General features: G+C 49.9%; 1 protein-coding gene across 1 annotated transcript in view; it reads right to left on the reverse strand.

Moving 5' to 3' along the window:
- Nucleotides 1–16,545, reverse strand: part of DDR2 (discoidin domain receptor tyrosine kinase 2) — a 74,651-nt gene that overhangs the window by 28,622 nt on the left and 29,484 nt on the right. Inside the window, exon 2 of the mRNA XM_016210444.2 lies at nucleotides 11,675–11,782. Within this exon, the coding sequence (XP_016065930.1) occupies nucleotides 11,675–11,756 (82 nt within the window). The 5' untranslated portion in view covers nucleotides 11,757–11,782. The remainder of the gene's footprint in view (nucleotides 1–11,674; nucleotides 11,783–16,545) is intronic.

A 16,545-nucleotide genomic window follows, 5' to 3' on the forward strand; every position in this document is an offset into this window, starting at 1 on the left:
GAGCCGAGGGGACAGCGAGACGGGCCTGCAGAGGACACGGGCACTAGAGCTCTGAGGAGTCACTGGCCGGATACAACACAGCTACCCTTACATTTCAGATAAACAATAAATGCCGTTTTAGTAGAGAAATGTCCCATGCGATTTAAAAAAAGTCATGTAAAGAAGCAGGGAAATAGAACCTTTAATGAGAAAAAAAATCAACCAATGGAAACTGATTCAGAGCTAATCTCGGAGTGAGGACTGGAGAAGAAAACCGGTGAAACCGTGACAAGGGCAGGGCCCGCGCTCCAACCGCAGGAGAACGTGGGCGAGATGGGTAACAAGTGAAATTTCTAGGAAAAAAACTTGAATGTGTGAGATAAAATACACCGGGTGGGATTAAAGGCAGGCTACACATTAAAGAGAAGACTTATGAACTTAAAATGCATCCGTAGGGCCCTGGCCGGTTTGGCTCAGCGGTTAGAACGTCGGTCTGTGGACTGAAGGGTCTGGGGTTCGACTCCGGCCGGGGGCGTGCACCTCGGCCCAGGTGCGCATGCGGGAGGCTGCCCATCGGTGTGTCCCTCACATCAGTGCCTCTCCCACTCTCTCTGAAAAGCAACGGGAAAAATATCCTCAGGTGAGGATTTAAAAAAAAATCAGTAGAAACGATCCCAAGTGAAGCAAGCAGAAAATCAATCAATCAAGCAGCCAATCGATCAATCGATCAAAAAAAATAGAACATCAGCAAGATGTGGAAAATGCCAGGCCTCCCGGTATCCACGCCGGTGGACCTCGAGGAGGGGGCCGGGGCCAGCCGACCGGAATACGGCGAAGGGGTTTGCAAGTGTGATGCAAGCTCTAAACCCAAGCAGCTCTGTGGCCCAAAGCACAAGAAACGAAGAAAACCGCATGACAGCATGTCACGTTCCAATGGCTTAAAACAGGTGACAGAGAAAACTGTAAAGCAGCCAGAGAAAAGGGACACGTGGTCAACAGGACCAAAGACGAAGATGGCAGCAAACTCCCGTCCAAAGTGGTCATCACGTGGTAAACACAGAGGACGGTTTTTCACGGCACTTACACCTCCTTAAGTGGCAACTGGCTACTTAAACAAAAATAATAAATTTGTGAGGTTTACAACATACACAAAAGTAAAATGCACAACAGCAAAGAGGCCCAACGAGCAAACAGAAGCCATGGTCCCCTGAGTGATGTGAGATGAAGACAGACAGAGGGACGAAGGTCACAAAGGGCGAGAGCAACGAGCCGGTGCTGCTGAGAGGAACTCAGAGGGACACGAATGGAGGAGCCGCGGGCGGAGCCTTGAGAGCGCAGTGTGGGAGCCCGTCCTTTCTACCCAGTCACTCTCTCCCAGCTGCGCGTTTTTACATAAACAAACCAAATGATTCGAAAATTCACAGGGCAGTGCGAAGATCCCAGAAGAGCCGAACCACCATGAAGAAGCAGGTCACAGAGGGACAAAGGACCCAGATGCTAAGTCATCAAAAGGTACAGACGCTAGAGGGGCCGCACGCAATGAGTCGGGGTTCCCTCGGGCTGGAGGGAAAGGTCGCAGGAAAGTGGCAAGCTGATGCTGGATGGTCTTTTGTCCCAGCTGGTCGCTAGAACCAGGACAAGCCTTGGCCCAGGGCACCAGCATGGCACTTGTCAGCAGCACCATGCAGTTTTTGTGCCTAACATGCCTATTTTTGGTAAACTCCTCTGTAGAAGGCGTCCCAGCCAAGAGGAAAGACTCAGAGCTGCCAAGTGGGCCCAGATCCTAAATGCCAGCCCCCCCATGCCCACCAGTCTGTCTGGCAGCCCATCAGGGCCCAGCCAGAGTGTGACAGGTGAGACAGGGAGGACGCGGGGCCTGCTGCTGAGTGGCAGCTTCTGGTTTTGCTGCTGGGCTGCGTTGGTGGTTGCCCAACTCTTCCGGTGCCCCATCTCCCGGACAGAGAAACCAACTCCCTCTTCCAGTTTCCCAGAGTGGAAAACTACCAGCGAGGCCAACCAGGCCCCCGGGAGCACCATCCACCCCTTGCTGTATCCAGTGGGTCCAGCAGGCGGGCCTGGGAGCAGCTGCCTGAGAACCATGGTCTCTGACGCTGCCAAGGTGGAGAGCCTCAAAGGGCTGCTTGTTCGTGCTGTTTACCATCTGGCTGGGAGCTCCAGGCCACGGCTCCTATATGAGCTTCCAGGAAAACACACGGCACATGTGATGCCTGGGGCAACACCCGGCTTCTCTGGGCACAGGGAGGACAAAGTGACTGGGGCGGGGGGGTTACCCAAGACCGTCTATGGTCTATAGCAGGCATGGGGAACCTTCTTTCTGCCAAGGGCCATTTGGATATTTATAACATCATTTGTGGGCCATATGAAATTATCAACTTAAAGCTTAACCTGCTCTAAGAGGAGCAGCAAAATTTAGCTAGTTTCATCCATATTACTGGAAACTTTTGCTCCTAGCATAGCAATTAACACTGATGTCTGTGGCTGCCAGAAATAATGAAGTTTTGGGTTTATGATGAGGAACTAAGAGTTATGCCCTATTTTATTTTTAAGGGTGAAAGATTTATAGTCGAGGAGTCTTGAACTGATGTGGCTCATTCATTCCAGAAATCTGGGAGTGACAGAATGTGAGTGAAGGCCAAAAACTGCCACTGTGCAGGCAGGAAAGGAGCCGTGAGAAGGAAGCTACCGACTGGGCAATTGTGTTAAAGATATGTAATACTTTCAACAATAAAGATAAATTCTAAAAAATTAGCCTGCTCTATTTGGTCAAACATTTCATTAACTCACCCCTAATGTGATGGCGGGAACTGCTTCTCTTTGGTGAGGCCTGTGATGTTAGCTGGTGTTGATGATGTTGCTGCTCGTAGCTGCTTTTCCAGTTCTGTGTCGGTCAACCTGGAGCGGTCAACTCTTTGCGATGGTGAGTTTTGAAAAGATCTGCTCGCAGCAGTAAGCTGTTCTGAACACAGATGCGTCTTGCAGTGCGTGTCTCCTCCAAGTGGGACACTCATCTCTGCTTATGTAACGCTTGTGGAGCCCAAGCAGCGGCGCCAGTGCCCCAGCTTTCAGCTCGCCACCGCTCTGCCCGGAATGATTTCGTGTTGCAGGTTATCAGGCCCATCGGCTGGGCCCACACTGATCCGGTGGCAAAGGTGTTCAGTTCCACTTGTTTCCTTTTCACGTCCCTGAGTCTTCTGTTAAATGCCTCAATTAGTTCCCCACATTCACCGGCATGTTCAAGTGTCAAGGGGGCTTTTGTCCTTCCAGAGCGGGAACTGCCCCGTGGTATTGCTTCCGGGTTGCACTTGCCGCAGCCTTAATTTAGCTTCAGATGATTTCACGGTTGGAAGCGGGGAGCTGAGAGGCAGGTTGGGGTGCTGCAGCTTGACGTTCAGCTCTGAGAGGTACTTGGTGACGTCCACCACGACGCTGGATCCCACAGCCACTTAGCACCACTGAGTTCCCCGCAGGCTTCCCTTCATCTCCACGAGCTGCTTGGCTTCGTCCCGCAGCTCATGAAACCTCACGAGCACGTTCCTGCAACGCAGCCACCACCCCTCACGGTGATAAACAAGGTCACCGTTCTGAGTCAAGGTCATTCAGTAACTCCTTAAACTGGAGGCTGTTAAACCCTCTGCTTTTGAGAACATTTATGCACGACACTCCTGTTGACATCACATCGTTGAGCCAAAACGACTATGCACAGAGACTTTCTTGGTGTATGAGGCAGTGGCAGGTAATTACAGTCAAACCTCGGTTCTCAAGCCTCTCCCATGGCACACGATTTGGTTCTTGACCAAGTTGTTCACAGAAAAAAATGTCTCAACTGTCAACCAAAACTTCAGTTCTTGACCAGACAACCCTTTCACACTGATACCTCAGCATGACAAAAAGTGTCTCTCAGGCAACAAAGGACAGAATGCTTTTATTGCTGGAGAAATCCATGATTAGCACAATTTTAAAACATAAAGAGGCCATCAAGGTGCTGATGTTGCTGAGGGTGTGAGAGTGCTCACAAAACAACGACCACAGGCAACTGAGGAGGTAGAAAGACTTGACAATTGATCAGGATAAATGAAAAGCAGTTGGCTGGTGATATATGAAAAGTATTTTTTTACAGATTAAACAGTACATTAGACGTACTGTATATAAGAAAGGTTAAAACAGGGACTCATTTGGGGGTCTGCAAAAAATTAAGTTAATTTGCATTATTTCTAATGGGGGAAAAAATGATTTGGTTTTCGAACAAATCGCTTCTCGAACAGCCTTCAGAATGAATTAAGTTGGAGAACCCAGGTTCCACTGTAAATCACTTAGATCAAGACTGAGACGATTCAGTTCTTTCTTGACAAATACAATTAACCCTTTTTGTGAGCCGACCATGGCTGGAGCTCCATCTCTAGTAAGGCCACTTAACTTTTCAAATGTTAGCTCCAGTTTTTTCATTGATAAAACAAGTCTCTTGAACAAGTGCTCACCTCTCATAGTGCCATGCATGGCTTCCAGTGACAGCAGGTCCTCTCGCGTCTCAAGCTCTGCCAATGAAAACAGCCAGTTGGGCAGTATTTGCTATGTCTGTTGTCTAGTCACAAGCCAGAGAGAAAAACTGGAAATCTGCAGAATCCTTCAGTGTTTTTTCAATACCTTGTGCTAAGTCAGTAATCTGATCTGAGACAGTTCTCCAAGACAAACTGACACAAGGAGACACTTCTCCTCTGTCGGTGCTGACAGCTCCGCAGCAGCGCCGTGTGCTCTCACAAACCCCTCCATATGAGGCCTCCGCTTCTTTGCGATTAGCTCGCTCACTACATACCACATATCTCGTCTGCATAACTTTGTCTCTGTCACAAGGCCTAGCGAAAGTGGCTTGTGATTCCAAACTCCGCTGAAGAGCATTGATTTTATCCAGGCACATTTGGCCTCCCAATTCATTGAGTTGAGCATGTTTTGAGCTGTAATGAGGCTCCAAGTTGCCTTTTTTCATTACTGCTAATGCATCGCCACAAACCAGGGACCAGGTTTGCCTTTGACTTCAACAACAGAAAAAATCATTTGTCCATTTCTCTTGGAAAGATCAACTTTTCTTTTCTTTGTAGTCACCATTTGTAGGACGTCACCATTTGTAGAACGTCACACCACTTCAGTTCAATAACCGTCCAGTGTGTGTGTCGCCAGCGACGTGGTTATTTTGCTTCGATCGCTGTTCTAATCCTGCGTCTGGACTTGGAACATATCCAGCGTCCGTATCGTTGACTCCCGAGGTCTCTTCTGTGCACGTAACTTCCTTAATCTTCCTCTGAGATTCCGTTTTTGCGAGCGTTGTTGGTCGTGGATGTGTGGGTACAGGCTGGATTGCAGTCACTGTCTGTGTGGACAAAGGGGTTGACATCATCCTCAGCCATTGGAGGCAAGGTCGGCAGCGTCTGGAGGAACCATCTCACCGCATCTCGTCTCATCATCAGGGGTCGCTGTAGTTTCCCCACAGTGTTAACCCTTTCGCAGGGTGCGCACTCCCAGCCTGCCTGGCCCTGACTGTCCTCTGAGTCACCACAGTACCGGCGGATGGCGGCGGACAGCCGCTGAGAAGCACACCTGTCTGTCCCGTCACGGCTCGTATGTATCCTGTCCATCCCATAATGGACGTTCCTTGCTTGTCCCTCAAAATTTACATTATTATGATTCACTTAATACAAATTTATGTTGCTATGAGAAAAGCTCCTAGATTTATTGAATTTCAAGTCCCGCCTGCAGTTGCCTTGGGAGGGCCAGACCCAATGATTTTGCTGGCCACATATGGCCCCCGGGCCAGACCTTCCCCACCCCTGCCCTAATACGTTCCTGGAACCATTCGAAGAGCTGTCAGCAAATGTAATCTTCACACAACCTCATGAGGTAGGTCATATGCTATTCCAAGCCCACAGAGGAGGAATCGAGGCCCCAGAACATCGGGGCGCTCACTCGAGGTTGCCTCCTGCAGTGCCGGCCTGAACACTCACATGTCGCCAGCCAGGCCAGGGCTCCGCTGTCTTGCTTGTTGTGAGAGACAAAGAACTTGCCAGGTGAGGTGAAAAGAGGAAAGGAGAGCATCTGAGCTAGAAAAAAAAGTTACCGAGGTGCAAACAGAAAATGAAAGTGTGGGGTGGTTATCAGTGAGGGTTAAGGCAAAGGGGAACTTAGGGGGGCACCTGAAAGAGGAGCCACTTAATTCGGGGATCCTCGGCAGGTGACAAGAGCTTTCTGGTTAATAGCTTTGTCTTCGCCTGTGGTGACAAGATGATGCTGCACCATGTCCTGCCTCCAGGACATGTTATTTTTAAAATTTCATTATTTTATTTATGAATTTTTCAGTAGATGTATGCCCCTTCAGCCAGTTCTCCCACCCTCCACTCCCCACATCTGGCAACTAACCATCAGTCTGTTCTCTGTGTCTATGAGCTTAGTGTTTTGTTTTGGTTTTAGATTCCACATATAAAAGAAATCACATGGTATTTGTCTTTCCCCAACTTGTGTAAGTTAGCATAACACCCTCCGGGTCCATCCAGGTTATCGCAGATTGTTAGGTCTTATTCTTTTTGTGGCCACACAGCATTCCAGTGTGTGCATGCACCACAGCTTTTTAATCCAACTGGCTACTGATGGGCACTTGGATTGTTTCCATATCTTGGCGACTGTAAATAACACTGGGTTGAATCGTAGATTGCTTTGGGTAGTACAAATATTTAAACAATATTGATTCTTCCACTCCAGGAGCATAGGAGAGCTTTCCATTTATTTGTATCTTCTTTGATTTCTTTCATCAGTGTTTTGTAGTTTTCAATATACAAGTCTTTTACCTCCTTTGTCAAGTTGACCTGTAGGTATTTTACCTCTTTGATACAGTTGTGAATAGGACGGCTTTCTTTAATTCTCTTTCCAGCAGTGTTTGTCAGGGTGTGGAAATGGAGCAGTGCGTGCCGATCTTGCATCCCGGGACAGGGCACAGGTTTCTTTTGCTATCACAAGTCAGCAAATCTGGGACCAGGATGTTCTAAGACTTCCACGGGCAATAGCCCTCCCCCTGCCCTCTGCCCACATTGTTGCCAACTTGGTTCTCCTTGTCCCTGAGGCTCACCCTCCACAGTGTGGAGGGCGTGTGGCGATGGCAACGTGGAGGCGCAGGCGCGGGGGCCACACCAGGGCAACGGACGTCAAGAGGTCTCAGTTTAGTTCCAGCTCCACCACTGTCCAGCTTTGTAACTTCAGGGGAATCTCTGGGCCGCATCTGCTCACCTATGAAATGGGCAGAATACACTGCTCTGCGCTCCACAGGGAACCCGAGACGGCCGGGTCAGCGGGCTTGGGAAGTCACAGCCGACAGCACGGGGGGGTTGTTGCCTTTGGAAGAGAAGGAAGTTAAAATAACCCAAGCGCCGTGAGTCAGTGGCCTTTATCAAGCAGCTGATGGAGGAAAGAGAAAAAGGATTTGTTAGTGACCCTTATGGTCCCTTGTGGTGGCCAAGACAGACGCGAGCTACCTTTGGAGGGCAGGGGTTTCCACCAGCCCGAACGCGGGCCATGTCCACTGCAAGGAGGTGCAGGCCCGGAGCCCAGGCTGAGGTGTCCCTGACCATGGCTTTTTCTGGGAGAAGAGTCTGATTGTTGACTCGGCGCTTGGTCTGAGCAGCAGGCCTCTGGAGGAGCACGGACGTGTCAAGATTGGCAGCCTAGAATTTTTTTTAAATGTTTTGTTTTTAATTGATTTTAGAGAGCGAGGAAGGGAGAGGGAGAGAGAAAAACATTGATCAACTGCCTCCCCACATACCCCAACCAGGGATTGAACCCAAAACCTGGGTGTGTGCCCTGACCGGGAATAGAACTGGTGACCTTTTGGTGCATGGGACGACACCCAACCCACTGAGCCACACGGGCCAGGGCAGCCTCCCAGAATTTTTTGGTGGTTTGGACACATACACAGTAAAGTGAAGTGAAAATTCAAACATTCAAAACAGTGAGGTTTTGTGGGTAGGGAACCGTAAGTAGGAGGTAACAAGTTGTTGAACAGCCTGTGACTTTTCCCCTGCTTCCCAGATGTTTATGACCTTGGCCATTGTCTCGTATGCTGTGGTGACAACTGCTGTGTACTCATGACTGACACCTATCCGGGTGCTTGCTTCTATTGGCAAGCAAGGGGCACGGAGAAGGTGGGGAGAAAGGAAGTGAAGGAGCCCCAGGATTCTCTGTGTTCTGCACAAAAGGATCTACATTAGGCCACATGGCATGTGAGCTCGCAAACATGTGAGGAAGCTAAGGAGCTCGTAAGAATATCAAACCTTTGTTTTTATTTTTTATTTTTTGTTAATTCTCACCTCAGGATATTTTTTCCATTGCTTTTTCAGAGAGAGTGGCGGGGTTGGGGGGAGAAACAACAATGTGAGAGAGACACATCGACCGGTTGCCTCCTGCACGCACCCCAACTAGGGGCGAGGAGTGAACATGCAAAGGAAGTGCGTGTCCTTGACCGGGAATCGACCCCATGACCCTTCAGTGCACAGGCTGACGCTCTAACCACTGAGTCACACCAGCCAGGGTAGAATATCACCCCTTTATTTTTATTTATTTATTTATTTTTTTAAATCTTCACCCCAGGATGTTTTTCCATTGCTCTTCAGAGACAGTGAAAGAGAGAGAGAGAGACATTGATGTGAGAGACACATCAATTGGTTGCCTCCTGCATGCACCCTGACCAGAGCTGAGGATCGAGCCTGCAACTGAGGTACGTGCCCTTGGCTGGAATCGAACCCAGGACCCTACAGTCTACGGGCCGATGCTCTAACCACTGGGTTAAACCTGCTAGGGCCAGAATATCATCCCTTTAAATCAGGGGTGGGGAATGTCCAGCGCTTGGGCTGAAATTTTTGGGTCTGGCCCTGCCAAGGCCTCACCAAAGAGAAGCAGTTCCGGCCATCACATTAGGGGTAAATTAATTCAATCTTTGAACAAATATAGCAGGCTAATTGTTAAGTTGATCATTTTGTATGTCCTGCAAATGATGTTATAAATATCCAAATGGCCCTTGGCAGAAAAAGGTTCCCCATCTGTATTAAGGGGTCATTGAAGTTAGTGGGCTCTCTTCTCAAATTCTGCAGCCTCTTTTTCTCTACTTGGCATGGCCAAGGTGCTGAAGGGGCAGGTGAGTTTCCATTGTCCCAAGAGAGATCCCTTTACTGGCAGGAAGGATAACAGAGGCCACACTCAGGCTGGAAGCAGTCAACAAACACACAGGCAAAAAAGAGCCAACATGGGAGGCATCTAGCATTGCTCACTTAAGGGCAATTCCACCAGGAAGGTCTCTCCCTCCCAGGGCCCTGTGCAGGCCATATCAAGTCTACACGCAAAGTGCACACATGCACATGTGAACACACGTGCACCCACAAATACACACCACACACATGCATGCACTCACTCTCTTACACCCGAATGCACACTCAATGCCCACATATATGCACTCATACGACGCGCACACGCACGCACACACAGGGGTTTCGTGTTCCTATAAGTACCGTCCAAGCCGAGACTCGTGCTTCTTCCTCCGACAGCAGCCGTCAGGATGGGGACACGCTCGACGGCCATGCTGCTGTTGCAGCCGCTCCTGCCCCAGGCCACAGCCACGGCCCTGACACGGGAGGCCGCTCCTCGTCCCGTCAGCTAAAGCCCTCCCGCCGCACCGTGTCCACGAGCGCCAGCAGCCACCGTGCCTCTGCACCCACAGAGGCTCTCCCGGGGACAGGGAGGGAGAGCGACGAGGCAACAGCAGGCCTGTTCGCGGGGAGAGGCCTCAGCCCTCAGCGAGGGGGCAGAGCAGTGAGAGCCCGGCGTCCGCGCTCAGGCCCGAGGTCACCAGCCCATCGCAGGAAGCGCCAGGGCCCTGCTTTGTGAAGTCAATACGTCTCGGATTTTAAGGTGTGTCGATGGTACTTCCTGTTGGGTGCAAAGCCTGTCTCATGGAAATGGAATTTCTGCCAGGGGAAAGGGCTGAGCATTTTCGCAAATGACTCCCTCGCTATGTGGCGAGAACAACATGAAAAGCCCTTGGATGCGGGAGGTGGAGGAGGGGACGGGGGATAAGTGGCGACAGAAGGACACTTGACTTGGGGTGGTGAGCACACAGGGCAGTGTACAGATGATGTGCTGTGGAACTGTGCGCCTGAAACCTGTGTAATTTTATTAAGCAGTGTCTCCCAATAAATTCAACAAAAAGGAAAAACTGGAAATGCCCTTGGGAACCTGAGGACGGAGCACTGACCCTCACGCTGCCTGGGCGGGCGAGTGGGCAAAGGCACCGGGAAAACTCCGTAGCAGCGTGCAGAAAAAGCGCCCCGGGTAAGACTCGCACACCCAGAAATTCCACTTCCAGGCGTGCGCCCAAGAGAACCGAGTGCGCGTGCCACCCGAAGACCTGCCCTAGCGCAAGGGTAGGAGCTTTATTCACCACGCAAGCGGTATTTAACTCGCGTCCACGCACGGCAGGCTGGGTAAACAAACGCCTCAACATCGCACAGCAGTGAGAACAGTCGCCCACAAACACAACATCAAGCCAGAGAAGCCAGGCGCACGGCAGTATTTCCATGTCATGGGCTCCACGGACAGAGGCACAAACCTACAAAACTCACCCACGCTTCCAGGAGGTGGGGCTCGCTGCCGCGGGGGAGGGGAGGGCGGGCTGGGAAGCTGTTCCCCGATCTGGGTGTTGCACGGACGGATGTGCTGTGTCGAATCCGCAGATGGAACATGTATGCTACGTTTACTTTCCTAAGTTTACATTTGTGGCAAAATGAAGACACAGCCCCAATCCTCCACGTTCTCCTGTGTGACTTTCTGTGCCTTCCCACTCGGACTCTAGCTGGGCCGCGTGACCGGCATGGGCAAGGAGATGTCAGCCATCATGACCCAAGCCCTGCCTTGAATGAGGTTGCACATCTCTGCTTCTGCTCTGGCCCGGGAGCAACTTCCACTAAAACATCCCCACGCTAGCCTGCTGGAGGGAGCATAGCCCAGCACCGTGGCCATCAGGGCCAAGGCCATCCATCCTAGACGGGCGAGTGCCACTGACACCCACATTTGGGGGTGGGCCAACAGGAACCCAGAGGACGGTCCACCCAAGCCTCGGATGGTCACCACTTTGGCATGGGTTGTTGAGCGGCATTACTGGAGTGACAGGCACGTGACACTGTTGTCTACGTCAATTTAAGTTTACAAATATATATAATAAAAATGCGGGGGGACTAAAAGAGGCCTCCTAACATGTTTATTTTTTAGCCTGGCAGCATCCTGTAGGAAAGAGAACCTACCTGGGAACCCACAGGACCAGGTGCCGAAAGGGTCACACGAAGCACAAATAAATACAGGCGTGAGCCAGCAACGACACCAGAAAGCCAGCCTGCAGGGGTCCCCAAGCCTCCTCCTGTTCTCAGGGGGTGCAGGAGCTCATGGCTGCCTCCTCGGCCCCCATTTTCAACAGGTTTCCTGATACTCCACCCGCCTCGAGACCGGACGCCCGTCCCGGCGGTCGCCAGTCGCGGAGGGATGGATCCGCTCTGCTCCCGCTCGGACCCCCGGCAGGGCTTTCCCAGAGACGAGCACCGGCAGGCTCGCCCACGGGCTGGGCCCGCAGCCCGCAGCCGAGCGACGGCCACGTTACCTGGGTTGACCTGGGCTCTGGCAGAGCTGAAGATGGGCAGCAGCAGGAGCAGCGCCGAGGGCATCCTGGGGAGCAGGGTCATCTCAGAGGCAGCGACGGGCCTGGAGCCTGCAGCCCCGCAGGAACACCGGAAAACGAGAAAGAGGAGAGGGCGTGAGTGGGCGGCACCGCCGGCACGAGGAACACGATGCACCCAATTCTCGTATTTCCAGTGTCGATTTCTGTATTGAGGACTTCAAATTATAGACTCTGGGAGCTGAATGAGGCATTCACTCAATAGTCATATAATATGAGAATTTTCAAACTCTGTGAGATCAGGCACTCATGGAATTGAAATTAGCAAGACTATAGGCAGGAAACAGTTTAACTAAGATTGATACTCAAAGTGTGAACGATGAAACAGTAAAATTTATATTTATAACATTTTCATAATTCTGATACTGATGTCCACATTAAACCAAGAAAAACATTCAGTGATGTTAATGTGTTTGCCTTTCAAAAGATGCAAGGTCAACAGTGTCCTGATTTATTGGCTCTGAAGGGGCACCTGAGACTTTTAAGTTTCCCCGGAGTGACCCCTGTTTTGACGGATTGGAGCTGAGATGTCAGCACGAGTGCACATTCCCCTAATGGAGACGCAGGTGGTTTCCTATGGAAATGTTTATAGATAGGCACACATATGCAGGTAGCATGCAGACATGTCTCCTTGCCTTGTCAGCTGAGAGGGTCGAGAAGCAATGTCACCCCAAAAGCAATGAGTTTTGCTCTCTTAAAATTGGGGTGATGGGCCGCTAACAGACCCAGGAGAACATTAGTAGCAAACCTGGAAGTACTATAACTACACCAGGCGTGTCTAACATGCGCTGAGGACACTCGGGTACTATTCAGAGCAACTCAGTGAGGCCCGTGTTCATCAACGAGGCAACTGAGCAGGGACAGGTGAGAACTGATCTGGTCACACAGTTCACAGGCACCAAACTCATCTGTGAAACATGGTTTGTATTCCAAAATCCACATGGGTTTCTCTGGCCTCCACCTCCTCCCCAGAGCCACATCCTGCTCAGCTTCCCTCCTTCAGTCACCACGGGCTTCTCCCGGTTCTTTCTTCCATTTCCTCCCGCCTCCCCCTCTGCCAGGAAGTTCGACTCCTCGTTCCAGTGTAAACCTCCGTGCAGCGGCCACGTCCTCACGGGTGCTCTTAGACCCTCCTGATGGCTCCGTGCCCTGGAAGCCTGTGCACTTTTCTACACAGAGTGGTCCTAGTTCCTGACACACAGCACATCCGAGCCAGGACTGCCAGGGACGTCCGCACCGCTCTCACGCCCTAGCAGAGTGCTGGCCAGTATCTGCAGAATGACCTCAGGATTGCCCGGGACCATGTGCTCGTGGCTGCATCCAACCTTTAAATGCCACACCTAACAGGAAGTGTCCCCAGCACTCACTGCATGCAGACAGCACCTTTCTTATGCCCTGGAAGGGGTCTTTTCAAGAGCTCAATATTTAAAACTGGCCTGTGAGCAGAGCCATAAACACACTGGAAGGATGTCAAGAGCCTGGGAAGGCCACACTACCACTTCTTCAGTTAATAGTACAAATTTCTTTGACAAATAATTAATTTCAACCTGAAAAATAAAACTCAAAATGCAAATGCCCCAGTCAAGTCATCAGCCTTCATTAATTCACTCACCAACTATTTTCTAGGGTCTTCTTGGCCCTGCTCTAGGTCCTAAAAAGGGCAAAAGAGCCCCTCTGATCATGGAGCTTGTATTCCATAAGCAAACATGTGAACCAGGAATCTGAGCCGATAGTGAGATGTGGTACGGGGATGGAGTGAGGAGGCACGTGGTCCAGAGCGGCTCCCTGCGTAAGGGGCTGGCACAGCACTAGACACACAGAACGGAAGAGAGCAGGCAACCCTCGCACACACAACAGGGCCCTCCTCGATAGGCGGGGACTTGCTCGCCTCCCGCTCCTCCCCTCCACACACCTCACTTCCCCTACCTTGCCTGAAAATAAATACCCAAAATATAACTAGAACTATAAAACTATTTCTAGAAACTCTTTGGGAATTTGCTGTGAGCAGAAGAAAGACCTTCACAAATAAGATATATAAAGCAAAACTCATAAATGAGAAGAATGATAAATTTTTCCGTCAAAGTTTAGATGTCTTTAGATAAAAGACATCGTAAACTTAGTGGACAAGCAACAGGCAACAATAAAGACTTGAAATTTCAAAACAAAATAATGCATATATTATATCATTCTGGTATAATTAAAAAATCTCTATAAATCAAGTTTAAAAGGTACTAGAAAAATGGGCCAAGAAAATAAAAAGCATTTGACAGAGGCGCCAATATAATTCCAGGAAACAGGTAAAAGTGTTCAGCCTCACTAGTAATCAGAGACAGGCATCAGAGCAGGAGCTGAACAGCAATTTACCAGTGTCATCCGTTGGGTTGGCAAAATCTTTAAGTGTGAAAGTATGAAATTTGGAAACAATGGGTAGAAATAGATACTCCATGCTCTGCTACTGGGTATGTCAATTAGAAGATAACTTAAATTAAAAATTGCATGTATCCTCTGTTCCATATACTCACTTACTATTATTTACCCCAGAGAAATACTTATGCATGTGCACAATTATGTAGCACAAAGATGTGCTTTGCAATATTTTTAAAATTTTTATTTTACTGTGGTAAGACACTTTCAGGAGATCTGCTTCTCCACAGTCTTCCCAGCGTGCAGAGCAGCGGCTGAGCCTGGGTCGGTGCCGTCCAGCAGGTCCCTGAACCTGCTCATCCTGCCGGGAACTTCATGCCCGGCTCCTCAGCCCGACACGCCACTGCAGCCTTTCATGCCATGAATTTGACGATTTCAGACACCAATGCAATTGGAATCGTGCAGTATTTGTCTTTGTGTGACTGGCCAATTTCATAATGTCCTCGAGACCCGCATGGCGTCCCCTATTGAGAACACCCTTCTTTCCTGGAGCTAAACAATGTTCCATTGTAGGTACACACTTTCTTTACCTGTTCACCTGTCCACAGAGAGGTTGCTTCCACATTGTGGCCACTGTGGAGAGCGCTGCCGGGAACACGGGTGGGCCAACACCTCCAAGGTCTGACCCTAATTAATGTGGGTAAATATCAGAAAGAAGGATTGCTGGGTGACACGGTAGTTTTATTTTTATTTTTTGGAGGTATCTTCCTACTGTTTCCATAGAGGCTTTGGCCAAGTGATCTTCGAGAAAGCAGCCAGGGATATACACTGAGGAGAAAACAGTCTCTTCAATAAATGCTGCCGAGAAAGCGGGACGTCCACATGCAAAGGAGTGAAACCAGACCCTTACCTTACACCGCATACAAAAGTCAGCTCAGAATGGGTTAAAGACTTAAAAGTAAGACCTGAAACTATGAAACTCCCAGAAGAAAACATAGGGAAAAGCTTCACGGCAGTGTCATGGCGATGACGTCACCGGTCTCACGTCAAAAGCACAGGGAACAGCCCTGGCCAGTGTTCTCAGTGGTTAGAGCCTCAGCCCACACACCACAGGGCCACGGGTTCGACTTCCAGTCAAAGGCGCACACCTTGGTTTCCATCCCAGCCCTGGACAGGGCATGTGCGGGGGGCAACCAATCGATGTTTCTCTCTCTCTCCCCTCCACTCTCTCTAAAAAGCAATGTAAAGAATATCCTCAGCTGAGGGTTAAAAAAAACAGCACAGGCAACAAAAACAAAAGCAAACCAGTGGGAGGGACTGCACCAAACTAAAAAGCTCCCGCTCAGCAAAGGAAACTATTAACAGACTGAGAAGATGGGAGAAAATATTTGGAAACCAAATATCTGATAATATCCAAAATATATAACAAGCTCCTATAACTCAATAGCAAAAAATAAAAAATAGGGTAAGGACTTAAACAGACGTTTCTCCAAAGCAGACACAGGAACGGCAAACAGATGCATTAAAAATGCTCAGCACGGCCCAGCATCAGGAGTGTGCAGCGAAACCCAACGAGACGGGACCTCACACCTGTCAGGAGGCTATTATTTAAAAACACGTAGATCAAAGACAAGTATTGGCAAGGATGTGGAGAAAGGGAAACTTGCACGCTGTTGGTGCAGTATTTTTTAAAATAACAAAACTTGAAAAGATTTCTCTGAGTGAGCTCCCCCACCCATGACCGAGGGGACAGAGCCCTGGGCACTGGTGGGCCTCAGCCTGTCTATGCTCCAAACACAAGCCTGAGGTGTGTGTGCTTCACTGTGGGAGCGAGTGCACGGGAGATGGAGAGACAGATGACCGATGGTTGATTGTTTGACTGATGGATAATTGACAGATAGAAATGACAGATAGGTTGCAGATGGACAGATGACAGATAGATGAAGGTAGATTGATAGGTAGATGACAGATTGATTGATAGATGCTTTATAGATGTAGCTATGAGAGTTAACTGCACTTATTTGCAAAAGCAGCACTACATCCACCCCGACAACATGGGGAGTGGGTGGCAGGCGATCGAATCCTCAGGACCTTTGTCCTGATGTCATGGGAGCTCGGCCTCTGTCCCTCCCAGGGCCTCTGGAGTGAGCCTACAGCGCTCTCTCCCCTCTAAATATGAGCATTAGCAACAGCAGCCTTTTCCTCTGGAGAGGAACTGGGGCAAGTCCTGGGAAACAGCCGAGCACCACACTCATCAGTCGCGGAGAGTTTCTGGGTCCTTCCGCAACAGGTTTCCACACGGCACATTTAAAATAGCATTCAGTATGCAACCATGTCCCATCTACTCACCAGACTCCTCGATCACCGAGTCTCCACGGGACTGAAAATTCCCGCTTTACAGAAGGCCCAGGGCTGGCTGCTGCAAATAGCAA

The sequence above is a fragment of the Miniopterus natalensis genome, chromosome 19 (genome assembly GCF_054644295.1).
Source record: "Miniopterus natalensis isolate mMinNat1 chromosome 19, mMinNat1.hap1, whole genome shotgun sequence".
NCBI lineage: Eukaryota > Metazoa > Chordata > Mammalia > Chiroptera > Miniopteridae > Miniopterus > Miniopterus natalensis.